We start from the raw sequence: 27,329 nt of genomic DNA on the forward strand, positions 1-27,329 counted from the left end.
AGCCAGGAGAGAAAGACATCCCCCCAGACATACAGAAACTATAGAAATGTGTCTCATCAGCATCATTCTCCCCTCTTCCTCCCCTGTGGTGGGCATGGGGCTGGCACTGGGTGGGTAGCAGGGTGAGTGGTGAGGATGGAATGAAAGAGGATACTTAGTGCTTCCATCTTATTTTGTTCTTTTGTATGAGTAACCTTTCAAAACTTCCCTCATTCATTGATATATTCATTTATTCCACAAATATTTAATGGGCCTCTAAGGAGGGCTGGGCACTGTGGGGTAGAGCGCCGTGGGCGAAGGTGCCGGGGATGAGGCATCTCTCTCTCACCTTGACCCTAAGGTCTGCTGTTCCCTTCCCCACAGGCAGCCACCATCACCAGACTCTCAAATGTCCCTCCAGAGAGGTTCTATTCCATGTGCAGATGCATGGGGTCCACTTTGATTTTGTGCACACACAGAGGCATGGTGCACGTGCTCTGATCTTTTAAACTGAAAGCAAATGTTCTGGTGGGCAATTCTCTCCATGGAGGCAAGTTGCCACCCACAATCAGTGACCGGGACTGTTCTAGAATGTTCCTAAGAATGGAGCACCCTTAGCCCCACATGGCTGTTTGGTATAGAAAGCCCTAGAAACACCTGCATGGGGGCCTGAGGGGAAAAGGTCCTTGGATCCTTGGAGTAGGCATATTTCTACGTGTCTTGGGTTAGGAAAGGCTGAATCACTACTTTTGCTTAGATCTGGAAACTAACTTATCTTCTTCCTAGTGCAGGAGTCACTAGTGCCCCTGGGTCTGGAAACCTTCACTCCTGCTCCAAATGATGCTGAGAGATAGGGGCCTGCAGCTTAGGGGGAGATGGGGCTGTCGCAGGAATTTCAGTGCAAGGGCCCAGGTTCTCCGCTGGAGCCGTCAGAGACCTGTGGTCATAGTGACCGTTCTGGATGCTGCGGTGAGCAAGTCGAATGGGGAGGGACAGACTGACAACAAAGTGAACAAGGTGATTTCAACCCCTGGTGATGTTGATGAAGAAAAGTAACCAGAGATGTGACACAGTGACTGGAAAGGACTCCGGCCAGGGCAGGAGTCGGCAGCTTGCGAGCAGGTGGATTTGAGGAGAGAACTGAATCTTAACAAGGACTCAGCCTGGGGATAAGCATTCTGGGCAGAGAGGAGCAGTGGATGCCACAGCCCTGAGGGCACTGACCATGGGGCAGAGAGCAACTGGAGAGCTGGTGGGCAAGGATGAAGTGGGAGAGCTGATGTTGCAGGCCTGGGAGGAAGCTGGATTTTATTCTAATGGGAAGAAGTAAGCACGCTACAAAGCTCTGTGAGCTCTGTTTCCCACTGGTAAAATTCCTTGTTTGGATTCGGTAATCTTCCAGCTCTCTGGTTTCATGCCTGTGTTCTTTTATTCAAAGATGTTATTGAGCCTCCAGGGTGGCCAGATTTAGCAAATGAAAACAAAGGATGGGGCTTCCCTGGTGGCGCAGTGGTTAAGAATCCGCCTGCCAATGCAGGGGAAACGGGTTTGAGCCCTGGGCCGGGAAGATCCCACATGCTGCGGAGCAACTAAGCCCGTGCGCCGCAACTACTGAGCCTGAGTTCTAGAGCCCGCGAGCCACAACTACTGAGCTTGCGTGCCACAACTACTGAAGCTCTCGTGTCTAGAGTCCGTGCTCCGCAACGAGAAGCCACTGCAATGAGAAGCCTGCGCACCACAACAAGGAGTAGCCCCCGCTCGCTGCACTAGGGAAAGCCCATGCGCAGCAATGAAGACCCAACTCAGCCAAAAATAAAATAAATAAAATAAAATTTATTAAAAAAAAGAAAAAGAAAAAGAAAACCTAGGATGCCCAGTTAGGGTGAATTTCAGATTAATGACCAATTCTCATGTAGTATAAGCCTATCCCACAGCGTCAGAGTATCTTCCATGTGCCACGGCCCCGCTAGGAGTCAGCTCAGCTTTGAACGATTTTCTTCACACAACCCCACAGCCTACTGCCTTCGGAGGAACTGGTCAGACACGAAGGCTAGAGTCTGGTGTGACTTGGGAGAGAGAGATTAACCGGCTTCAAAAATCCACCTTGGCCCCAAATTGTGACCTTGAACTGGCGATTCCTTTGGGTGCCCCAACTCTTGTTAGATGCCCACATGGCATTGATGAAAATGCCTTTTCGACATCCCCTGCATCACAAACATGTATTGTGTTGTGTGGGGAGGTTATTTGGGTGGCCAGATATAGGTTCTGGCCTTTTTCATGAGAATTATGAGAAGGGAGGGTAACGTGTTCGGCACTCACCCATTATCCTCACCGAGGGTGTGGCTGTGAGAGACCTGAGGTGAAATTTGAACGTTGGAAGGATCCAGAGAGAGATGATGTGGCCATGGGCTGCTCGTCCCATCACGGGGACTGAGTTGACACTGCCAGGGGGTCTGTCGGTGTGCAAAGCCCACCTGGCCCTGTACTCTGCAGACAAGGCATGTGGGTGTTTCCACAGGGCAACCCCGGGCATGGCCTTTGGCCTTTCCAGAACACAGTCAGGCAGGGGCAAATAATCCCTGGAAAACAACCTCCCTAAGTCAAGGTTTTGGGTCTCAGGAAAACTAGATGCTGTGAGAGAAACAGATCCTGTGAATGAGGGTTTCAGGTGTGGCCCTGGTCCTGCGGGGACTTCCTTCTGTTGGCGCCAGAAGAGAGAACTTTCTGGAGGCAGGAAGGACTTCTTGGAGAGATGAAGTCCCTTTTCCTGGGGTGGGGGTGCCTCAGGAAACATCGTGGTGGCTGCTGGGCAGGGTGTTAGGGGTACAGTACTCGGACTGGGGACCCCGCTCTGAGGGATCTACTCTGGTTAGTTCGTGGTGGTGTCAGGAGGGATCTGGCCCTTGGTCACCTGCTGTTGGAGTCCATGTTATCCAAGGGGGTTAGTGACCCCACCTCTGTCATTGTCACCTTCTGACCCGTGCCCTTGCCTCACTTCAGCCCTGTCTGCATCACCGCCACCCGAGTTCACTTCTGGGATGTAGGCCTAAGTGTGGTAGGGGGAGAAGAACCTGAGGAGACCGGGAGACTTTGATCCTTCCCCTGGACTAGGGGGCTCAGTCACTTTCCCCATCCATCAATGTCCTCCTGGACATGACCCAGGTGTCAGCTGTGCTTGAGGTGGTGGTGGGCACAGATGGCAGCCGCTGCCCTCCAGAATGCCACAGGCAGCCCAGATGCCCACCCAGCATCCTCTCTGGGGTGGCCAGACATGAGGGCTGCCCATTCCCTTCCCACAGTCTTGGTGGCCACGTAAGCAGAAGTTGGAAACGCCGTCTAGCTGCCCAGCTCTGACTGGCTTGGCTGAGGGAGTTCTCCCCTGTGTCCTGTCACAGAGCTCCCCCACCCCCCAGGTCCCCTGGTTGTCCCATCCTACAGTGCACTACTCCTCTCTCGCAGGCAGGACAGCAATCACTCCTATTTGAGGTCCATCATAGAGTTCCTGGTACAATGTCCACTCCCTGAGGGCAGGGACTTTATCTGGTGTGGTTCCTGCTGTGTTCCCAGCACCCAGTACGTGCCAAATAAATGTCTGGCAAGTAAATGAGGGAATGAATGGTGCAGCCCTGACACCTAGAGAACCATGGGGATCAGCGTCTCTGACCTACATGTTACAGGAGGGGAATTGAGAGGCCCTGAGGTAAAGGTCAGCCCACATACTTGCAGATAAGGACAGAGCCAGGGTACACTGGGGTCTGGTGACATCCAGTCCAGCCCTCCCCGCCTGCTTGCCCTGCCTGATGGGAACACTGCCCGGGGTGTCCGCGCCCCCTGGCGGCTGAGGAGCAGGCTGGGCCACCGGCAGCTGCTGGTGACACACAGATGACAGAGTGGGAGATTTACTTCCGGTTCACTTTACTTCTGAGCAGTTTGTACTTAACCCTTTAGGGGAGCGTTTGTGTTCAGAACCCTGCAGTAGCAGGACATCCTCCAAGGGCCACACAGACACTCGCTCTGGGCGGAGCAGGCCTAACTGCAGATGGAGCCTGAACTCCAAGCTGCACGGACACATGATGCTCAGAATTGTGGTTAGAAACAACACGCAAAGCAAAACAAACATATGTTGACAAAGTGGTCCTCTTCTAAGGATCTGTCTTAGAGAGCTTTTCTGCATACACAACAGGGATAGGACGAACGAGTGCTGATCTCTCCCACAAACTCCTAATTTAGTGTAAGAATGTTGTGATTTTTCAAATGACATTTGTTGGACTTCCCTGGTGGTACAGTGGTTAAGAATCCTCCTGTCGATGCAGGGGACACGGGTTCGGGCCCTGACCCAGGAAGATCCCACATGCCGCGGAGCAACTAAGCCCATGAGCCACAACTACTGAGCCTGCACTCTAGAGCCTGCGTACCACAACAAAGAGTAGTGCCCCGCTCGCTTCAACTAGAGAAAGCCTGCGTGCAGCAACGAAGACTCAACACAGCCAAAAATAAATATATAAATAAATTAATTTAAAAACATCAAGCCCCCAATAAAAAAAAAAGACACTTGTTGTAGCAGCCATAATGCATTGAGAGTATCATATTTTTCACAAAGGGACTGTAATACTCCCTTTATTTTCGAGTCCTTGAAAAAAGTATCAAAAAATATCCCTTGAAAAAAAGTATCAAAAAATATCAAAGTGCTAAGAAAATCAAATTCACATAGAAACAAATCTTTTCCTTTTTTTTCCCCAACGAACTGCATTGTAATCTCACCAAGTGAGCATGCATTTGTGGTGAAATACTTTTTAAATCGTCGGCAATCCCCCCTTCCCCTCTCAGACCCTCTGAGGACCAGCAGAGAGGGCGGTGGGGAGTGGAGAGGGTTGGGAGGGAGGGGCCTCCACTGACCTGGGGTCAGCCTCCACTGGGCACCTCTGAGTTGACTGGGATTTTATTAGGGGAAGAAGCCACCGTGGTTCAAATGGAAGAAGCGATGCAAGGTGCTGCACAGACTAAACATGGCAGGAATCTCCCTGAATAGCTTTCTTTGTGGGGAATTGTAAACCCAAAGAGCTCAAGGAAGCCAAGGGGGAAGTCAATACACACGGGGAATACTTTAAATTCCCAGGCCCCCAGGAGCCCATCAGCCTGGGGGTGTAGGGTCCAGGCTCCCCTGCAGGACAGCAGGGACCCGCTGTTGGCATTTTGGTGGTGGAGGGGTGGGACTGGCCACAGTGACTGGGTGTTCTGACACAGGCACATTGTGGGCAGGTGTCCACAGTGGCATCTGCTGGACCTGTCTGGGGTTGGCCCATGCGCTCTTCCCTCTGGGATGCCCCATGGACCTACACACCCTAAGTCAGGCTTAGGCCAGGACGTTTCCCCAGTGAAACCCAGCAGCCATAAGGAGAGTGCCCCTGGCAGGGGGACAGGTGGGAGTGAGCACACAATGTTCTGAGACCATTCAGGGAGGAGGCTGGGCAGCAGCCAAGTGGGAGACATGACTGGGCCTCAGACAGACGGAGAAGATGGCCAGGAATAGGCAGAGTGACCGGCAGGATTTCTGAGGATTGGGGATGTAGGTGTCAAAGGCTAGTAACAACCCCTTCCCCAGGCATTTGATGCTCGGGCCAGCTGCCCTGGCCACCTGCTAGCCTCTGTGAGGCCCATTCCTGTCTTCCCCTCAGTCCTGTGGCTGCCTCCTGGCTGAGTTCCTGTCATCTACTTCCCAGGTATGTTCCCTGCACTGTGTCACTGTGTGGAATCGCTCACACATCCAGTGGCCAGCAGTTCTGCCCTGGGATGACGGCCCAAAGGAGCCTTCAGAAGTGCCCCTGGAAGGCAGCAGTCAAGGCTACATGGGCATCACCTCGGGTCACAGGGACAAGAGCAACACGAGGGCCTTCATGCAGCATGAGTGGCAGCCTGTGCACCTTAAAAGCACCTTAAAGCACGGCACAAACCAAGAGAATTGAAAACACGTGTTCAAACAAAATGCACAGGCACATCCATAACAGCACTGCTCACGACAGCCACAAGGGAGAAGCAACCCAAAGCCCGTCAATGGATGACTAGATAAAATGTGGTCCATCCATTATCCAACAGAACGTTATTTAGCCATAAAAATGAAGCACTGACACACGCTACAATGTGGAAAAACCTTGAAGACGTCAGGCTGAGTGAAGGAAACCAGACACAAAAGGACACATGATACGTGATTCCATTTATATGAAATACCCAGAAGAGGTAAATCCACGAGTGACAGAAAGTAGATTAGTGGTTTTCTGGGGCTGGGGTAATGGGAATGGGGAGTGACTGCTAATGGAGATGGGGTCTCCTTTTGGGGTGATGAAAAAGTTCTGGAACTAGACAGAGGTGCTGGTTGTACATAGTGAATGTATTTAGTGCCACTGAATTGTAGATGTTTAAATGTTAATTTTATGTTATGTGACTTTCACCTCAAAAAGGAAGAAAAAAAAAAAACCTAGGCACATGAAGGCTGACCCATGAGTTTTCTAAGAACACAGGGAATAGAACACCAGGCAAGCAAGAAAGTCTGCCTGTTTAGACTTCATGAAGCTATTTGTACAGTTAAGACGATAAAACTTATTTAACTGTTTTAAACTTCATTTTAAACTTTTAAATGTTAGACATCTTGGGATTTATTTGTACTCCTGCCTTGGACCCTGTAAATGTTAAGAGCTTGTCTGTAAGCATGGAGTTAAGAAATAAAACCAAATTATTGTAAAAAAAAAAAAAAAAAAAAGAAAGTCTGCCTGTAGCGAGGGCCAAGACAGACAGTGCTGTGGGCCTCGCATGCCATGTCTCAGGGGTTTCCTCCCCTCTAGGCAGGGCTGGACTGAGGAACATCATCATTAGAGGGGAAAAGATGCAGGTTTCCACCAGGTCCTCCAGTCCAGGGCATCGAGTTCTGCATCCTCACACTCTGTAGTCTATAGCAGAAGTCTCTGTGGCCCCACTGGCTGGGCGGGGAACGTTAGTCTTTGGGATGGCACATGTGAGGGGCAGACGGCACAACAAAGACACAGTGAGTGATGGTTCCCACAAGTTATTTTACTTTGAATATATAGGAAAAGAAATCTACAAACGAGAAGCTATGTTCTACGGTTATGTCTTTTAAACAATTCTTGTATTTATAGAATTTTTTTCCTGATTAAAAGCACCAGCTGAAGATACAGGCTGCTAAAAACATAAGACACTGCAAACCCATTAAAAGACGGTATGCCAAACATACTTACTGAAAACCCTTTAAGGAAACAAAGACAATGCAACCAACAAATTTACCAACTGTGCCAGGCAGCCCTTTCCGATTTCCCTGCCTGTGCTCCCAATAAATGGGATGGGGAGTGCTTACCCAAGGGGGAGGACCCTGGCCTCACCCATGGGCGACTGGGGGGATCCAACAGGGGAAGGCAGCTGGCAACTCCTGGACCAACGTCCCCAGAACCGTAGGCCCTGAGGGCCACCACTGCTCATAGGAGGAAGTGGGAGGCGCACACAAGGGGTTTGACCAGCTTTTTTGTTTTTTTGGCGGTACGCGTGCCTCTCACTGTTGTGGCCTCTCCCGTTGCGGAGCACAGGCGCCGGACGCACAGGCTCAGGGGCCATGGCTCACGGGCCTAGCCGCTCTGTGGCATGTGGGATCTTCCCGGACCGGGGCACGAACCCGTGACCCCTGCATCGACAGGCGGACTCTCAACCACTGCGCCACCAGGGAAGCCCTGGAGTTTTATTTATCTGTTTTTTCCTGAACACTTAGCTATATGACACTAGCTATAATGTCTCCCTGGGGGCTTGTTTGCGCTGTCTTGAGTTCTTATGATTGAGAAACTGTGAGGCACTGAATTTGGACTCACAGGAAGGTATTTATGACAGCTTTATGTAATTGAAAGGTGCTGCAGTGAAGGGGACATTCAAAGCTCACACACACGCACGCAAGCAGTACACGCGGGTTGGCTTCCATAAAGCTAGAGTGGAATATTAAACATCGAGTACTGAATTCTTAACTGTAAACTTAAGAACTTAACCTTAACTTTACATATACATAGATAACAAAGTGGTCACTAAAAGCACTTTAACATCAGGACAGATGTTAAGTCTTGAGGTTCTTATTTCAACTGCTCTACATACAAAATGTCCTAGAAGCAAAGAAAGGTTTAAATAAATACACAGAGACAAGCATGATGTAAAGTGTGATTGAAGAAATGTGGGTCTGGAGAGGTTCGACAGTGTGGGGTCCTGGCCTGCAGGCGCAGCTTGTAGCAAGACAGGTGCTCTGTCCCGCGGGTGGAGGGGAGGACCTGGGGGGCACCCTTGAGGGGGAAGACAGGATGTGGACAGCTTATGACCAGATGTCAGACCCACATTTGCAGACCTCACTGGCCCAGTGGTGTCATCAAGGGGGCAGCCCCAGGGAGCATGGGAGAGGACCAGACTCTTTCGAGTGACCCAGGATGACACAGAGAGGACGGGTCCTCTTAGGACAAAACTCTGCCAGCCCGTCCCTTCAACCAGCCTGTCCCTTCAACCAGTAGCTCACTTGCATGCCTGCTGCGGGCCCCCAAGAGGGCAGTGGCCCACAGCAGGGAGGTCTGCTGACAGGCCTGCTTATGGCTAAGGCACACCCAGGCCTCAGGGCCCAGGCAGCTGACCTGAGCGATCCCAACATTCCTTCCTTCACGGACACCGAGGCTTTGAGAAACAGCCTTCACGGTGCTGGGTGACTAGACTTGAACCAACAAGCAGGTGTGACTAGCAAAACCACTCACCACCCCTCATCAGGGAGATGATCCCAGGTGCTGGAAGCTAAAGGCGGCAGCTGCTTTGACTACCCCCAACGTCACCATCCCCTGGGGCACCTCCTCAACTATCCAAGAGGAGCACAGAACCAAGAATGGCTGGTTGGGCCTGGCAGAGCCTCCTGGGGTCCAGCTCAGGAAAAGTTTTCAATGCTGTTCTGAGACCCAAGGCAGGTAGGTTTCCCCCTCCTTCCCTCTGAAAACAGGGCAGGGGGCCAAGGGAATGGCTGCCTGCAGGCTGGTGGAGCTTCAGGTGTCTGCAAACATTCTCCGCCAAGGAGGCTGCAGAGCTGCCAGGAAGCAAGCCCCTATGATCCGGCACCCCGAGCTGGGCTGAGGAAGGTCCTTCTCCCCTGCTTCTTGCCCCGCGCTATGGATGCTGACAGGGGGAGGGTGGCTGGTGCAAACACAGGAGTTTCTGCTCTGGGCGCCAGCTCTGTGAAGCCACACACACACACACACACACACACACACACACGCACGCGCGCATGCACACACGTGCTCCCCCACGGCTGGACAGTGAATCCAGTCAAGGCTCAGATGTTTGGAAGCCAAGTTCCTGGGTCCCCCAGGGCCCCTAGCTAGAGGCCCCAGCTGCCAAAAGGATGGATGCTGGACAGAAAGGCAAGCTGAGAAAAGCATTGTGGCAGGACGTGCATTTTTTGTCCCTGACATGAGCAACGACTTCTTCCCTCTAATTTTGGGCCAGAAACTGGTGTCTTGCCTCTGGGCACTGGAAGCTGCCATGAGCAGAGGAAACACTCCAGCGCAGCATAGAGGCCCAGGCGATGGAAGTCATGTGGCACCTCGGTGGTAAGGACCACCCCTGCATGCAGAATCAGGAGCTGGCCGGTGGCTGGCACTCCACTCCCCGCCCAGACACACTCTCTTGAAGATGTGACTCAGTCGTGGAAGCAGGACTGGCAGCTCAAGTCCACTTTGAAGGATGGCTCTGGAAAGTTGGCTCCAAAATCCCACCTGTGAGCCTCAGCACCTGGACTCCTGGTACTCGGCAAGAACGGCCAGCCGGCCCTTCCTGGGAAGATGGGAATTGGCCCTCCACACTCCCCAGGGACTTGGAAGCTCTGGAGACAGTCGGGAAAGAAGCCTGGGGACAGCCACGCCAGCACGTCTCTAAGGAAAGCTCAAGTGCCATCTGGGTGGAAGTCGGGGACACACCAGGCCCCACAGAGGCCCAAAGAAGCTGAGTGGCCCTGTCCAGGGGTCTCACAGGAGGCTGGCCAGGCTGGTGTTGGGTCCATTCTGAGCTTGGAACTGCACAGGAGGGGGGCCGTCTGTCCACTGTTGGGGAAGAGGACACACAAGTGAGGTCCTTCTTAGAGAGAAGCAGGGGTGTGCTGGGCCACATGTCTGCGCCTGGAATGCTGCCCTCCTCGGGCTGGTCACCAGCGACGACCCTGCGTCTTCCACACTTGAGTCAGATGGGCCCCCAGGAAGCAGCCTGCATCACCCACTTGGGTTGGTGCTATCTTGCCCATCCAAGGGGGCTCCTGAGGCCAGGCTGAGTTAGGGATTGTTGGAGAGATGGAAGGAAATGGTAGCCAAGTGTGTACTTCCCTCCTCAGGAAGCGTGTCCCCCAGGGGCTACAGACCAGGTGAGCTGGCCCCAAGGAGCCAACCAGCACCCTCATTTTGTCTCTCCCACCCTATGCCCGTACCGTGATGAGGTTGTGCTCAGGGAGGCTGCATGCCTCGATGTGGTCCTGGAGCAGCTGCTGCGAGAAGTTCTGGTGCATCTGGGCGGCTTCATGGGCATCCATGGCATTCCCGCAGGCTTTGTTCAGGTCTGAGGGTGGGATACGCACAACGGATGGGCCTGCTTTGGCCTGCCACTGCCCCCACATCCTCCCCTTGGGTGGAGCCCTAAAGTCAAACCCCAGCTCTGCCAGTGGGTTGCTGTGTGCCTGGCACATCACCTGCCCTGAGCCCTGTGTCAAGGTCAGCAAAGCCCACTTGCCAGCAGCCCTCACATGTGCCCTCCTATGTTCCTGAGTCCTTTGTCCTTGGAGGTGGATGAGCAACAAGGCCCATAGGGGCATATATAAGGGCTGGTAGGGCACTGAAAGTCCCTGGGGCTCCCTGTGGATGCAGCACTCAGCACTCCCAGGGATTTCCCGGCCAGCTAGCTCTTGGGCACCCAGGAGCCAACCGGGAGCAAGGCACCCAATGCTCACTTCTGAGGCAGGAGGACTGAATGGGTGCATGAAGTCCACTGCAGATAGGATAGTCCACTGCCCTCTACCTCCTCCCCAGGTCCCTGGGTGAGTCTATGGGCCTCAGTTTCACAACCTGTAAATGGGAGAGCAGCAGTAACAACAATGACACCTGCTGAGCACCCCGGCTCGTCCTGCCTGACAGAAATGACTGCCATCCCCATTCATGGGAAAGAAACTGAGGCCAAGTGCCAGGGCTCACAGCTCAATTCTTCACTCAGATGCCAAGAACTAGCCTTGTGGGTCCCAGAGAGACAGAATCAGATTCTGCATAGATCTCACTATATGAACGAGCCCACTGCCCTCAAACAGGCCCTCCTGAGAAGCCTGAGAATGTGCTAGAACTGGGGCTATGGCCTGCAGAGGCCCAGTCTGAAGCAGAGGCTTAGCAAGGCTTACCTAGGATCCTCTAGCCTTTGGCTCTACCCAGAAGCCCCAATCTCTTACTCACCTCTTAGCAGGGCCGATGACCACAGCTGCACTGACATGTCTGGGATCTTGCTGGCTAGCTGCATGGCCGGCACCACCATGTTGTTACTCTCCTGTCGATCGAGAGCAGTAGAGGAGTCAAGGGCGGGGGTTGGTGGTAGAAAGGGCTGGTGGCAGGGACAGCGTGGGCCCCACCTGTGACCTCCTGCTGCTTGGCATATACCCACTCCTACTTCAGAGCCTATCTCAAATAACCCTCTCCGAAGTACTCCTCAACCACCTTGGAAAAATAAACTGCCCCCACGCCTCAGCTCTGCATGTGCCTCCTCCCTGGGGTACGGCCATGGGCAACTCTATGTGCCTTTGTCTTTCTAGCCAGAGGAAAAGGCACTGGTGGCAGTCAGCCCTGGACCCATATCAGGAACTGATTAGAAATACAGATTCAGGGGTCCCAGGGCTGGGCAAAGGCAGCAGTCTGTCCTGGCAGGAGCAACAAGGGCTGAACGAACAAAAGAGAGAGGAAGAGAAGTTTCTCTTCTATGTACGAGCCTGCTCTTGTGCGACGCCACCTGGGACACACAGGGCTGTTGAGGCAGCAGGATGTTTAAACCCTCCAACCCTGACTCCACCACGTGATTGCAACAGCACCCCCAGCCCCTAATCCCCAGGAGGAGCTGAGTGAGAGCCGCTGGGGGCTGTAAACACCCATCCTTGACCCCACAGTGACCAGCAGCACTGCTCTGACTCCACCCAGTCCAGAGACCACAGCCTGCTGGCCTAAATGTTGGGTTCAGGGTGACACTGGGAAAACTCCCAATGCAGCAATACCTTGCAGCCTGGGGGACACTTGGCATGTAGCCCAGACACGTACAAATCCTCAAAACCAACTCCTGAGGCCCAGATTCAACATGGCCACGGTTGTGCAGGACATGCCACCACATAGACACAAAAGCCCAGTGACTTTATGCTGCCCTGTGGCCAGCACCTTGAAGATAAGCTCCAGGTGGGTCTCAAAACTTTTCAAAATTGAACCAAGCCCTTCTAAGACCTCAGAATGCACAGAACAGGAAAAACTACTCTCCTCCTCTAGGCCTGGGGCTGGGAGGGAGCTTCCAGGAGGGAGAGTCCCCCTTGGCTCAGGTTCCCCCATGACAGCTTGGGGCTGCCCCACAAAACCTGGGTTTGAAGAGCGGTGTGATCCTGAGAGCGGTCCTGTATGACACCACCCGCAAACTTGTAATGCCTAAGGACACTCTGGCCTGGCAGGCCCGGGGCAGGCAGTGTCTCCTCCAGACCTGGAGCTGCTTGAGGCGGGACCTGGGTTTGAGGACTCTTGGTGGCCCCACGTTACCCCACGTGGGCCCAGGCACAAAGGGAGCAGCAGAGGTTCCCAAATAAGCTCTATAATTTCCTCCGGGACTGTCCCAAACATGAACCAGAAGCTGCAGCTGAAGAGCTGCTCTGCCCATCCTAAAGGCAGCTTCTGGACAAACAAGAGCCAACAAGGTCTGGGTTCTAAGCCTAGGTTTGCAGTTTGGGGCTGTGTCACTTTTTTTTTTTTAACTTTATTTATTTATTTTTTGGCCACGCCATGCGGCATTCGGGATCTTAGTTCCCCAACTAGGGACTGAACCTGTGCCCCCTGCAGTGGAAGAGTGGAGTCTTAACCACTGGACTGCCAGGGAAGTCCCTTTTTAAAAATTTTTATTATTTTTTTAAAATTTGGGGCTCTGTGCCTTCAGTCTCCCCATCTGGCAACGAGGTAATCGCAGCCACTGCACCAAGACACAAGGCAGTTGGCCTACACTCAGTGGAGCCTCACGTTGAGCACCTTGTCCCTGCCTAACCCCCAGATACACACTGAGGCCACTGCCCTCACTGTGCTCAGTGAGTAGTGTGACAGGTATTGTAGAAGGAGTGGAGCTACACTCAGAAGGGAGAACTTAGTACTGGTCCTCCTCCTTTCAGGGTGATGATACCCCACAGGGTTCAGGCCACAGCTACAGGGCATGTTGGCCTGGCAAATGCTTACCACATGACTGTGGGGAAGGGGATGCACCAGGCTCCTTAAAAGCACGCACCCTTCAGAAGCCCCGGGGCTTGATCAGATAGAACTTTATGGGCCAAGACAAGTACCCTGCACTATCTGTCCCCAAAAAACAGCTGAAGTGCATTTGGCTAAACTACGGAGTTGATGCAGCTTAAAAATTCTCACTGCCATTAGAAAAAAGCTCCAACACAGTGGTACACAGGAAGACCAGACATAAAATTATAAAACAGCCTGATAAACAGAACCTATGCATGGGCAGAGGCAGGCAATGGAAAAGAGCTGGAAGACACAAGACATGCGATGACTTTCTCCTTTGCTTCTCAGACTTTCTATGAGAAATAAAATACATGCCGTATTTTATACTGACAAATATTTTCTTTAAAAAATTAAAGACCCTGTATGGTCGATGGGTTAGAGCAGGTGAGATATACATACACCCCCAGATGGGGAGACTCGGAGTCAACTGATCCCACCAGAGACCAGTTGGCATGGGTGGGGACCAGGCCTAGGGGGGCACTGTTGGTGAGGGTAAAAACACAGAGTGCACTGAAGACACCATGTGTGATGGGCAGAGATGGAATCCTTGGGATTGTGACTGAGAGGACACACTCCTTCTCCCCAAGTATTAACAGGAAAGGGAACCTGCCCTCAGCCTTGCCAGTTTTGGGCAGCCTGACCAGCTCTAGCTCCACTGAGCCCTGGGGCTTTGCCTGACGACTGCCCATGACCAACACTGGCCCTGTCTGCCCCACAGATGCATCCTCCAGGGATCCAAAGCTCCCCCAGCCCTGCCTGCCCAGGCTGGCTGAGCCAGAGTGCCTCTGCCCTGGCTGAGCCTCACGGAGCAATGGTGGGTGAGGGGTCAGTGAGACGCGATCATTGTGGGGCACAGAATGGGAGGCACTTCCTTGCTAGGTTCTCCCCACTAAGCACCACCCTGGCCCCATGCCCCTCAGCCTGACCCCTGACACTCACCCTATGGTTTCCCAACACATAGAAGATATGGCCCAGGAGCACAAGGGAGCAGGCTGTAAGCCGGTTCAGGTCCTCTGCATTGGACATCTTCAGGGTTTCCCGCAGAAATCGCCTTCATGAGAAGAACAGATGATGAGGCCCCATTGGGAGGCCTTTGGGGAAGAAAAAGCAGCAGTGGCCTTGAGGTCCTGAGCAGAGGGCCACCCACCCCATCGGGCAGTGGGTGGGAAGGGCAGGGACAGGGGACCTGGGCACATGCTGCTGGGGGAAGAGAAACACCGGGAGGTGCCGGGCACGAGGCCACCTGCCCTCTCCCAGTACTCACTTGGCCTCGTTATAGCGTCCCTGGAAGAAGGAGAAGAGCCCACGCACGTAGAAAGCTGCTGCTCGGAGGCAGTGCGAGCTGAGGGGAGAGCGGAGCGTCACACCTTGGTGGGGTTTTTGTGAAAGCAGCAGATTTACAAAAGGGGAGTGGGTGGGGGTGTATGAGGTGTTGGGGTACATGGGGCAGTCTAGGGCCCCACAGGTGCTCACGCCACCCCAAAGAGCAGAGAAAACATAAGATAGCTAGTAAAGTAGAACTCAGGGCCTGGGGCAGCCTACCTGACAGGGAAGCTGTGGTCTGGATTGATCCTCTCCAACAAACTGTACAGCTGTGAAAGAAATGTCTGCAAGTTAGGATAATTCCACATTTCTAAATATGAGAGCTCGGCCCCAGATATGCTAGTAAATTGACTAGGGCTGCCTGCAACTTCCTGAGGAACGTTCCCGTACCCCAAATCCCATGCCTGTAAGCAACCTGCCGGGAGAAGGGGCAGGACCTGCAACATCACTGACATCTTAGGTGCCCTTTGGCTGTCATATGGAGGGTGTGCTGGTGGATAAGGGCTGAAGTGGGCTGAGGCTTCACCCAGTACCCACACAGTCCCTTCAGGAGGCAGACAATGGGGTGGGGGTGGGGAGGAGACACAAGGGAACCAAACTCCTCCGAGACCACCAAGGCCACACCAGGCCCTCATGACCCTGCCCACTGTGCTTCCTGACTACTGGAGCAACTGCACTGGGCTTTCTTTCTTTTTTTTAATAAATGAGGTGTTTTTAAAAAATTAATTAATTATTTTTTTTTGGCTGTGTTGCGTCTTCGGTGCTGCGCGTGGGCTTTCTCTAGTTGCGTCGAGCGGGGCCTACTCTTCGTTGTGATGCGTTGGCTTCTCATTGCTGTGGCTTCTCTTGTTGCGGAGCATGGGCTCTAGGCGGGTGGGCTCAGTAGTTGTGGCACACGGGCTCAGTTGCTCTGTGGTGTGTGGGATCTTCCCAGACCAGGGATTGAACCCATGTCCCCTGCATCGGCAGGCGGATTCTCAACCACTGTGCCACCAGGGAAGTCCTGCACTGGGCTTTCTACCCAAAGCATTCAAGCTAACCAATCACCTGGGAAGTCAGCTAGGCTTTTTGTAGCCAAGAGGTGATAGTGGCCTGAACTAAGAAATGAAGGCCACAGGGGTGGAGACAAGTGGCTGAATCTGAGATACTCTAGAGGGGTCAGGGCTGGGGGGGATTGCAGGGATAAGGAGGTGTTGCAAGGGGAACCTAGTGGGAGGGACTTATCCTGCGAGGTCAAGCTCTGGCCCACCTCCCTGCCTCAGCAGGTTGGGGCACCAGAACAACCTAGGGGCCTAGTGCAGACAGCTGCCCAAGCTGTTGCTCCTCATAACTGAGCCATGAGGCCTCACCAATGTTCTAGAACAGATATCTCAGGGTACAAGAAACTGGGTTTTTTTTCTGAGGGATTCAGTAAAGCTTGGCTCGTTTTCAGTAGGGAAAAGTGCTAACTGGCTATGGGAACGTTTCTGTCCTAGACTTGGCCTTCCCCCAGCCATGCCTACGCTCCGCTGCGTGTGACACCTTGTTGGAGGGCAAATACGCCAGGGCTGCTGAGATTTGCTGGTGCCCAGGACAACACTCCCCCCACGCCCCCCTCCAAGTAAGAGTTGAAACAAAGGATACCAAACATGAAGCATGTCACCTACTACCTCTTGGTGTCTATTTCCTTCCCGTATATACACACTCGCCAGATTGGTCACGATGAAGGCCCACAGCTCCTGGTGATTGGTGAGCTGGAATGGGAGACACAGGGCATTAGGGGGCTGGGCTGGGCAGTCATGTCACATGGGGGCCGCTTGGCGGCATCAGAGCCACCCAAACGCTCCACAGTGGCTACCTTGGAATGTCCTTATTATTTTCATTCAAACACACACCCCTTGCCTCCTAAACCCAAGGACAACAAAACTGTTAGTTCTTTTCATTATAAAACAATCACCCACGTTATGGGAAATTCCGGAAACAGAAAAGAAAAGCCAGTCACACTGATCCTGCCCTCAGAACACACCACAGCTTGGTCTATTCTCTGCTGTCTCTCGGTCTGAGACCTGGCAGGGCCCTCCCTCTACGCCACAGGTGGTAACCCCAGGACCCGTGTGCTGACACAGCAGAGGAGTACGCTGATCCTCAGGGAGGCAGGGATCCTGCCTGGAAGAAGCCGAAGCTGTTAGAGACCAGAAATGCTTCTAACGGCTGGTGGTGGACAGACCCTGATCCCCAGTTCTTCTGGGGGGACAAGAACGGCCACGAGAGGGACCAAGCTGAGCAGGCTGAGCATTCCCAATGCGGCTGAGGGAGCACAGCTGTGAAGGAGGCCAAGGGTGCCTGGGAAGCACAAACTCCACCTGGAGGCCCCTGGCAGGTGCCAAGGAGGTCCAGAGGGTCATCTGATCTGAGCAGAGATGCTCCAATATGTTTGTCATGGGACCACAGGAACAGCGTGTGGTTGGGGGTCATGCGGGGTTTGGGCCCAAGTCCTGGCTGCACCACCAGCCCTCTCCCAGCCAATGGGGAGGACTTCCTGGGACAACACACCATCCGTCGGGAATTTTGATGTTGAACCAAACAAGCAGCAGCCACTTGTGTAGGAACTGAGATGGGGAAGGAGGGTCCAAGAGACCTCCATAGGGCCGCGGGCAAGGTGGGGTGGTCCTGGCACCACTGTAGTGAGCAGCACCAGCCGACCAGTAGCTGTGACACAAGTCACAGCTGTGACACAAGTCAACGCCACCTGGCAGGCTATCAGGAAGACTGGGAATCATGAGCGAAAGTGGCTGAACAGGCCATGGCACCAGCCCTGAGTTAGCTGGGGAAGCCCCACTGCAGGCTAGCCAGGAGCCCCCTTGCCCACAGCTATCCCTCATTAAGCTGTGCTGCGAGTGCTGGCCTTGTCTGCAGCTGAGCAGCACAAGACGTGACACAGAAAGCCCTGGATAAATGGTGCATCACTGTCACCACTGGCATCAGGCTGAATGCTGGTGGAGTCACCCGTTGACCATGGTTTTGTATGGCTGTTGTCCTCATCACAGACCACGCCCGACTCCTTACTGAGAAGCACTGCCTGCCCCGTAAAGCGAGGGCCGGCACCTTACCCGCAAAGCTGTGGTGAACTGGGCTTCAGCGTTGTCCATGCAGTTGACAGAGACACAATACAGGCCCTGGAAGAAGAAGATGCTGAGGGCTCAGAGCCACATGAAGCTTGCCCGGGGCTGCACAGCTGCACCCAGGCGAGCCTGACAAGTGACTCTACTGAGCTGGCTATATCTGAGCTTTACCCTGACAAACAGGGAGAAAGATGGCATGCTTAATTATTCCTGCCTCCCGGGACCTAAGTCAACTTGGACTTGATGACATGCTTGTCAGAGTGAAGTCCACAGGGAAGGTTCTGAATTCTGCCGGGGGTGGTGGTCAGAGGGTTACTCGCAGGGGTGGGGCTGGGGGCGGGCAGCCCTCATGCACTCACCAGCAGTGTATGCAGCTGTGCTGCGTGGTTGGAGAAGAGCCGGGGGGATTGCTGGCACAGCTGACAGACCTGGGAGATCTGCCGGGAGAGAGCATGTCTGACATCACTTGGCCTGTAATGTGGGACCCAGTGTCCCCGTAGCATTGAGGAGAGACAAAGTCCCAGCGGATGTGCCCATTGTGAGGATTAGGCACAGCCTTGACCTCTTTGAGGATGGTGACCCTTGTCCATTACCCGCCGTCTCCCTTTCCAACTTGTGTCTCAGCTGTACAGTACCTTCACCCTTATCAAGGCCCCCATGCCCTTTCAGGAAGGTGGGCGTAAGGGATTACGGATCACAGGGCAGGAGGAGTGCTAGAACTGCCGTCAGGGGACCCTAAAACTCCAGACCCCATGTTCCTTGGGCATGCCAACTTTTAGGTAAAAGGCTCTGATCGGTTGTGTCCACACAGGATTGTGGACTGCCAAGTTATAGGCATACGACAGATGACGTCCTGCTGACACGCACTGGCGACACATTTACATTCTCCCACACGACACCCTCCGAGACCCAGCAAACTCAAACCACTCTACCCCTCAGCCTTCCCACCCTGTGTGTGTGCAGCCCCCAGTGGCCTCACCTCCTGAAGCGCTGTGGCCTTGTGTCCTGTGACGAGCCTGCACATGATGATGTGCTCGAGCAGGATTACTTGGAAGGAGGACAGAATGGGGCTGCAGTCGAGCACTGGGGGGTGAGAGGCAGAGGTGAGCATTCGAAGCGTGGGCGGAGGAGACAACTGAGGAGACACTGACCCCTGCCTCCTAGGGGCTTCGAGCCCTCCGGCCACACCAGGCCCATAGCTACCTGGGTCTGAGCCCACTTGCTCCGCTGGACATTGGCCCAGCACCCAGTCTGTCACCTTACTCGGTGTCCACAGCACCCTTAAGCGAGGGGGTGCATCTCCCTGTCTAGGTGAGGAAACAGGCTCATAGCAGGCTTTGGTGACCAGAGTATAGTAAGAGCAAGAAATTCTGGAGGGATCTGTCTTCCATCCTCACCACACCCCGACCCAGCTGAGTGCTCAAGGTCACTCTGGACACAACACATTCTAGAAATGCTGAAGTTGTCTGGGAGACTGAGACCACGTGATAGGCCTCAGGCAACAGTGGGGGGACCCTAGCTTCTGGCTGCCCCAAGCGGCTGTCCTCACATTGGAACCAGACAGCACTTTCCCAACTCATCTGAAGGGAAAGAACCGCAGCCCCCGCGGGCATTGTTGGTTCTCTGGCTCTAAGGCTCTTCCCCAGCAGCACTGACAAGGGCACAGGGAATGAATGAGGTTAACAGGCGCACAAGCCAGCCAGGGATGTGTGGGGCCCTGGGTTCCTACTAGTCAAAGGTCCTTGATCTCACAGGATGGATTAGTCAAGCATCCGGGAAGAACCCAGGGCCTCCAGAGGACCTGCTGTCAGTCAGTTCCAATCCCAACCTCACCCTGAACATAATCCACATCACGATACTGATAATAGACAGCAAAAGCAGCCAACACCTGTTTCAACTGAGCACTGCCGCCCCAGCAGCCCCCAGTGGAGTCCCGCTAACCCTCGTGGCTATCTTGCGCAGTGAGGGGGACAGGACAGAGACGGCACAACCACCCCACAACACAACCCCTTGGGGATCAAGGATCCAGCCCAGGCCTGGCCTGCTCTGCCCGAACCTGGATCGTCCCCATCTGCCAACTGGTGTAACAAGACCCATGGGGCAGGGACCTGTGCTGCAGTCTTTAAAGGTCCTTCAGGCCCAGCATAGGAGGTGGTGATCGGGCCGCCCACCAGGGGGCTACTTGACCCACTGAGCCCCACAGAGCCTGACTTACTCTTGAGCTTCTCCAGCTGCATGAGAGCCTTGTCTGTGTACTTCTGTGCCTTCTCTAGGTAGCCGGCTTGCATGGAGTGCATCACAGTCACCTGGTGACAAGATCAGATGGTGGTGGTCACTGGGGCCCTCTCCTCTCTCACCTGGGCCACCAGGCCCCGGCCCCTCCAGGGACTCACCAGGTAGACAAGCACGCACATGTGCTCCTTGGGCAGCCAGTGGAAGAGGTCAGCGGGGTTGCTGGGCAGGATCTCATCATCGTGCAGTGTGGAGATGGTCTGGATGCACTGCTGCAGCTGCTTCAGGCATGGCTTCACACTCTTTACCTGCAGCAGGCAGACAGCAATGCACACCTGAGCACCCGTCTGCTCCTATCAGATGCCAACCACCCTTAGGAGGCAGATCCCCACAGTGGCAGCTAGCCAGGTCCTGCCTGCCCATCGGCCCCTCAGCCCTTCCTTCCTGGGAACTCCTACCACACCCACCACTTGCAGGAAGCCCATCCCCCCAGATGGGTCAGCCAGCTTTCAAGGCACAGGGCAGGGCCAGGAGGGTCATCTGTGGCACTGAGGCTCCATCCCCCCCAGTGCAGGGCCCAACACCAAGGCCTGGGAAAGGCCTGTTCAAAGACCCTGCTCCAGCCACATTTTCTCCTTCCTGCAGTGACCCCAAGAGAGGAGGACACGGCTGGTTATCCTGGGGGGTGTGAAGTGGCCACTCGGAGTCCTGCAGGTGCCGTGGTTTACACAGACTGGCCTTTCTGCATCAGGAAGCCCCATCCCGAGGCCCTACAGGCCATATCCACAGCCGTCAGCACCCTGTGAGAATTTGCACTGTGCTCCTATGTGTTGACTGAAGTGCTCGGCCCAACAAGCAAAGGTGGGTGCGCGTGGGGGAACTGAGGAAGCGTGACAGGGTGGGGAGGGTGCGTGGAGCAGCACCTGTCCAAAAGGCTGAGACGTTCCCCCACGTACAGGTACAGCTGCTCCTCAACCATATGAGGGTTATGGGCTTTTTGTGTATGTGCCTCAAACATAGCTGATTTTGTTAGTCCCTTCTCAACTCCCACAAAGCTGTCATTAACTGGGGGGTGGTGGACAGACACTGCTTGAGCACCTGCTGTATGCCAGGCACCATGCCAGAATCCCCAGTGTATTTTCTTGGATTCCCCAAACTGCCCTCAAGGTCATTTGACCATTCACACACTGAGTAGATGTGTGTGAGGCCACAGCTATTCCCGCTATAAGGGCAGAAATGGGACAGACCCATTCCTTGAGTGCCCTCTGTCCACAGAGGCACAGTATTCATGCCAGAGCACGACAGGGCTGTGGGGGAATCGAGCCCTGAATGACAGACGTGCCCAGTGGTGAGGGACAGGAGGAAATCACAGAGCTGATGTCTTAGCTTACAGGCCCACCCACCACCTGCCTCCTCCCCAGCAGCCCTCAGGTGAGAGGCACTACATACCTGCCCAGCATCCAAGTAGTGGGTCACCTGGAGCACCAGGAAGAAGACACGCAGAGACTCTTTCTGGATGGGGTTCCCTTGCCAGTTCTCAACTATCTGTCCACAGAGGGTCAGTAGTGGGTGGACTTCCTGCAACTTGCGCTCCATCAACAATAGCTGGGGAGGGAGAGGTGCACGTGCTGGGAGACCCTCCTGGTACAAAGGACTGCCACCCGCCTGCCCACGCGCTGTGGGACTGCTGGCACCACGAAGGGAGGGTGCATAGCCGGGCTGGAACCCAGGTCTAGGCAGCTCCAACCCAGGCTGCTCTTCTATCAGCACAGACCCCACAACCTGGAACCTGAGTTTTACCTCTGAATCCAGCTGGGGGACACGGGCCTGCCCCTCGTGGCTGCCTGCCATGCGTGAGGGTCTGGGCGCCTGAGGGGCCACAACATGGCAAGCAGGCGAGGCTTTGGCAGACCTCATGGGGACCCAGCCTCACGTCCACCATACCAGTCCCATCCCATCCAGCCTCCACTTACCATCCCTTTGCTGAGCAGGAACAGTGCCCTGGAAAAGAGAGGGGTAGTCAGGTCTGGGAGACTCAGGCACCCCCTGGGATGACTGTGCCACCTCAACATTCACAGGAACCTAACGAGCCACCTCTGGGACAGTTAAATGGATGGCGATGGGCCCTGGCCAATTAGGTCTGTTTTATTTATAAGAGGGCTCTATTTTGTTCTATTCTATTTGTCTTTAGCTTTTTCCTGTTTAGACGCTCATGTGGTTCAAAAGCTCAGAAAGCAGAAACATGTACTCAGAAAGCACAGAGGGGCAGGGTACAGGACAGCACATCCACCATAACCTTACTCTCGCTGACACAGCAGATCACAGGTTCCATGTCTGGGGACAGCACAGGGTGAGGCAAGGAGAGAAGGCGGGTAAGTAATCAGCCTCAGGTGCCCGAACTGAAATCTGCACCTCACTGTGGCCCCTCTGTGCCCCCACTTCCTTGCCTATAACCAGCCAAGCCCCCTTGGGCTCTCCTGAGGGCTAAGGGGATGAAACTCAGGAAGCCTAGGCATGTCAGCAGCCTCGCTGCCCGCTGTCCCCACACTCAAGGGTGGCGTGGCCAGGAGATTTCTACTGTCTCTCTTAAATCTTTCTGCACTTTCTAATAAACAAGCACGTACTGCTGTCATCAGCAAGAAAAATAATAAAATGAACACATTAAAAGGTTTACGAGACTGCCAAAAGACAGAGGAGGGCAGCCCAGCCTCACCCCAGTGCCTAGGGGCTGCTCACGGCACTGGCGTTGGGACAGGCTTTTAGGATCGGCTGTTGGGCTGTCGTCACAGTTTGTTCAACATCTAAGTCTTTGTCCTGCCAGTCTGTGCAGAGTCCCCATGTGCTGCAGCTGACACCCCGTCAAATGGGCATCATTCCAGGTGAGTAGACTGAGGTGGAGGGGGGTCCCAGTCACACAGTGAGAGATGTCTATACTCCCAGCCACCTCGCCATTCCTTGTTGTTACCTCATGGTGTGGACACTCTAGGGTCTACTGTCTGACTGCTGAAATCTAAGGCCTCGAACTTCACGTCAAGGTTCCCATATTGTCACATCACTAGGCCATATGCCCAAGATCAGAAGTTGTGTGTCAGGCGACCTGTAGGCATCATGCCCTAGTGAGGCCCACCCAGGTCCCCCGCCCACAGTGGTACAGAGACCTGTTTGAGGACACTTGTGACTGAACATGTGCAGTGTGTGGCCATCCCCATGCCCTCCAAGGCATGAGTGTCACCCTGAATCCAGTGATGGCCACAGCACGAGGAGGATAAGACGGGCCAGGAACACAGACCAGACTGTGTGACAGTGTCCATCCCAGGGCAGGTTGGTCGAGGGATGACAGCCTGTGGGGAACTGTGTGGACCCCTGTGAGCACTTGCAAGTCCAGAGCTTAGAGAATGGAGTTAGGGACTGTTCTGTCCCAATAACCCCATGGGACAAGCTTAGATTTTGTGTTTCCAGAATCCCAATGCACAATAGAATAAGAGCGCTGCTACCTGGAGTCTGGAATCCTACTACAGAGGATTCTTCTCTTTAGGGGAAAAAGAGACAGACTGGAGGCTCTCTTAGAGGGCACACAGTGAAGCACTGGTGGCCTCTGACCCCTGACCCCAACCCCAGGGCATTAGCCTCCAGGTAGTCTAAGCAGTTTCACGCATAACATGAACCTATGTCCCTTCTTTTACACAAATGTCCACTTACTCTGTCTCCTGTTATGTATCTAAAAACTCCTGGGTGTCCCCTGAGTGGGGACACTGGTTGCCAAGCACGCTGCCCACACTCTCTACAAGCACCACTCTTGCACTGCACCAGGAAGGGGATCAACCCAGAAAATCATACGAGCCCTTTTTATTTCAAGAGATACTAGAAACGTGCAAGTGCTGATGGTGCTGAGAATGCCAGCTGCCCCTCACCCTCACAGTCAACTCAACTTCTTACTTCACGAATCGATGGGGCACAGCATCTTGGTGCTGCCTTAATTTGCATGTCTCTTACTATGTATAAGGGTGGCCATCGTTTCATGCTGAAATGCCATTTCTATTTGTTGTCCAGGATCAAGATGGCCAAATTCTTTCCAAGTAAGAGGAGGAGGGGCCAGGGAGAGAGTGCCTACCGTGTGTACTCAGATCCCACCACCCGGGCGTACTCGGCCCCCACACCCAGGAGGTCACAGGCTGACACCAGGTCCTTCTCAAGTGTGTGCAGTTGCTGAAAAGAAGAAAGAACAATGACCCTCATTTCCAAACCACTTGCTTTACAGTACCTGACCTTATGGCTGGCGAGTTAAACTGAACCTCCCTACATCAACAAAATTGCCTCAGTGTCAGTTTTCAGCTAAACTAAGCATATTATCTCATCAACAGTGTTTGGGTACAGAACTCCACTTCATTTATAGTGTACATCATCTAAGCTTAATGGTGCATACAACCAGCAGTTAACACTCACAGGTGCAGACCCCTCCAAGGCTGTGCGAGTATGTTTGAATGCTTCCCAGGTCACCTTCAGGGGGTGGTCACTAGGGGAGCAGCCAGAGGAGCCTCAAACAAGGAGGGACTCTTTCAGGGGTAAGTACCTATGGGAGTTTCAAACCCAGGAGCCTTGACAGGCTGAAAGGCAGGGACACCTGTGGAGCCTTGGTTGAGATCTTGGGATCCGTGCTCACAGCACAAACCAATACTGTGACCTGAGGCAGGTGACTCACCGCCTGGCCTGCTTCCTCCTCTGCCAGCAGGCACAAAAGCACATGGAGGATAAAAGGAGGACAGTGCACGTGCAGGGCAGAAAAAAGCCTGGAAAGAAGGCAGGGGCCCAGGCTAGGTGAGCTCTTCTCAGCAGGGGACCCTCTGAGCCAAATCCTCCTGGCATTAATGCTCCCCCAGGGAGCAGGGGACACTTGCAGCCCAGCACCCACTGTGTGTTCAGGCAGGTGATGGAGCTTTATCATGGAGGGTGGGCGAGAGGTGGCCTGGTGGGTAGGCTGTGTCAGGGTCAGGAGAGGATAGAGGATGGCCAGTGCTGGGGAGGTGTGGGCAGACCCCAGGATGAAGAGGCACTCCTCATGAAGGAGTCTACCCAGCCCCCGGCCCCCACTGTAGCCAGGAAAGCCCAGCCTAGAGAGCCCCTCACCACCTGAGCATCTCAGAGTGCAGGGACCAGGCACCACCTACATCTGAGGAGCTTAAGGGAGGCTGAGGGTAGAGGGGCTGTGTGGAGACCAGGGTGAGGCTATACCCCAGCAGACCCCAAAAGTGGGCTCTAGGAGAAAAGGCTTGACTCCAGCATTTCTTGCCCAATAGGCAGTCCCTTGGAATCTCTGCACAGCTCTCAGAAAACAGAGTGGACCTCTGGCAAGAAATGCTCCCTAAATTTTGATGAATGCAGGCCAAAGGGAGCAACAGGAGGGAGGGGAACATGAAGACTAGGCCCCAAGTCAGCTCCAGGGGAAGGACACTCCCACCAATCACCCCAGGTGCTGCTGAGTGAGAGGCCCACCCTGGGAGTACCGCCTCCTGGCGACAGTCTGGAGGGGACTTGTGAGCAGGTCAAAGAAACGTTCCTGTGTCCCCATCCGCTCAGTACAGCAGCCTGAGGAAGACCCGTGTGTCCCAGAGTCTGCTTATTTGTACTTGAGGCAGCTGTGCCCCAAGGTCACGGCCCCCAACAGGCACCCACGCATCTCAGCCAGGCCCGCAGTACTCACAGCAAGCTGGAAGAGCAGGCGGCAGTGCCAGTACGGGGTCTGCTGTGAGATCTGGATTGCTTTCCGCAGCAGTGGCTTTGCTGCATCAACGGAATTCTGAAAGGAAACAGTGAAGTTTGGGGAGGAAAAAACAAGCTGGATTCCTTATGCAGCAGCTGTGGAGCCAGGCGGCCATTCCTGTTCACACTTACCAAAGGATTTGTGGGTTGCCAATGTGCTTGATTAAAGAAGAAAAGATATTTTATTAGACTCACTGGCTGGGAAGTTTTTGTATCGACCTTAAAATAACTCCCCACTCAACTAAACAGAAACTAGCTTTAGTTCAAAATCCTGAACAGTCAAATTGATAACAATTGCTGTCTTTCCTGTTCTGCAACCAGAGAGAGGGGTCAGGGGCGTGAAAAGGGATCACTGCTCAAAGCTGGGAAAGGCAATTTTCAGCTATACCTGACATCAGGAACCAGCTTAAGGTAAACTATATAAACTTGTTCAGGAACTAATCATCTTTAGCCTAGGAATCATCTTTAGCCTAAGACTAAACTATATAAATTTGTTCAGGAACTAATCATCTTTAGCCTAGGAACAAGGCTGTTTTCCAACAGTCCTCGGTAGAAAAAGATTCTGCTAGCCTTTGTTAGCAAGTGATCACCCATGGCTGCCCCATGCCAGGCGTGGGAGATAAGAAAATTATGAGAAGTCTTAAAAGCCGGAAGGGAATCCACTCCTGAGAGTCCCAGTTTGCCACTGTGCTTTGCTACAGGGAGAGGGAGTTTGCTTTCAGAAACCTTCATATGTTCTTACCTCTTGACAGTATAATTCAGACAAAAGACTTGCTGCTTCAAATTTAACATCTTCAAACTGCGGGATCTAATGACGTCCAGTTAAGGAAGTAGAGACACTGCAAAATGGTCAGTTTAAAAGGGCCACAGGGCTTCCCTGGTGGTGCAGTGGTTGGGAGTCCGCCTGCCGATGCAGGGTACACAGGTTTGTGCCCCGGTCTGGGAGGATCCCACGTGCCGCGGAGCGGCTGCGCCTGTGAGCCATGGCCGCTGAGCCTGCGCATCCGGAGCCTGTGCTCCGCAACGGGAGAGGCCACAACAGTGAGAGGCCCGCGTACCGCAAAAAAAAAAAAAGGGCCACAGTTCAGCGTTCTTACACTGCAGAGGCTGGCCGGACGGGCATATCCCCACCCACTCTAAAACCCCTAGTTCACATATTCCCCCAGTAATCCCTGAGCTTGCTGCTGGCTGGGTGTGGAGCTAGAGGCTGGGGCATGAAGAGGAGCACAGCACCCAGGGAGAAGCTACTGGTCTGAAGGGATGCTCCAGGTAATCTGTGGGGCAAAGCCCAAACCCAAGGTGTGCATTACAGGTAGGATTCAAGTTTATAACACATTTTTTTTAATTTAGAAAGAGTTTCCCTTAAAGGGAACAGTACCAA

The 27,329-nt window shown here is 53.8% G+C and overlaps 1 protein-coding gene across 4 annotated transcripts in view; it reads right to left on the reverse strand.

Annotated features, from left to right (window-relative positions):
- Positions 1-7,026: 7,026 nt before the first annotated feature.
- MAU2 (MAU2 sister chromatid cohesion factor) overlaps positions 7,027-27,329 on the reverse strand; it is a gene marked incomplete at its 5' end in the record, with an annotated part of 34,227 nt that continues 13,924 nt past the window's right edge. The window contains 17 exons of one of the 4 annotated variants that reach the window (XM_082834932.1): positions 7,027-10,081; positions 10,466-10,593; positions 11,472-11,562; positions 14,475-14,586; positions 14,800-14,877; positions 15,078-15,127; positions 16,505-16,591; positions 17,948-18,013; positions 18,319-18,396; positions 18,939-19,042; positions 20,175-20,265; positions 20,353-20,499; positions 21,641-21,796; positions 22,165-22,192; positions 24,303-24,397; positions 25,890-25,985; positions 26,691-26,756. In XM_082834932.1, the coding sequence (XP_082691058.1) occupies positions 9,932-10,081; positions 10,466-10,593; positions 11,472-11,562; positions 14,475-14,586; positions 14,800-14,877; positions 15,078-15,127; positions 16,505-16,591; positions 17,948-18,013; positions 18,319-18,396; positions 18,939-19,042; positions 20,175-20,265; positions 20,353-20,499; positions 21,641-21,796; positions 22,165-22,192; positions 24,303-24,397; positions 25,890-25,985; positions 26,691-26,756 (1,623 nt within the window). In that variant the 3' untranslated portion in view covers positions 7,027-9,931. Of the gene's footprint in view, positions 10,089-10,465; positions 10,594-11,471; positions 11,563-14,474; positions 14,587-14,799; positions 14,878-15,077; positions 15,128-16,504; positions 16,592-17,947; positions 18,014-18,318; positions 18,397-18,938; positions 19,043-20,174; positions 20,266-20,352; positions 20,500-21,640; positions 21,797-22,164; positions 22,357-24,302; positions 24,398-25,889; positions 25,986-26,690; positions 26,757-27,329 lie in introns of those variants that run through there. The other 3 variants (XM_082834930.1, XM_082834929.1, XM_082834931.1) reach the window with 3 other exon arrangements.

This window comes from Leucopleurus acutus (genome assembly GCF_964270905.1).
Source record: "Leucopleurus acutus genome assembly, chromosome: 3".
NCBI lineage: Eukaryota > Metazoa > Chordata > Mammalia > Artiodactyla > Delphinidae > Leucopleurus > Leucopleurus acutus.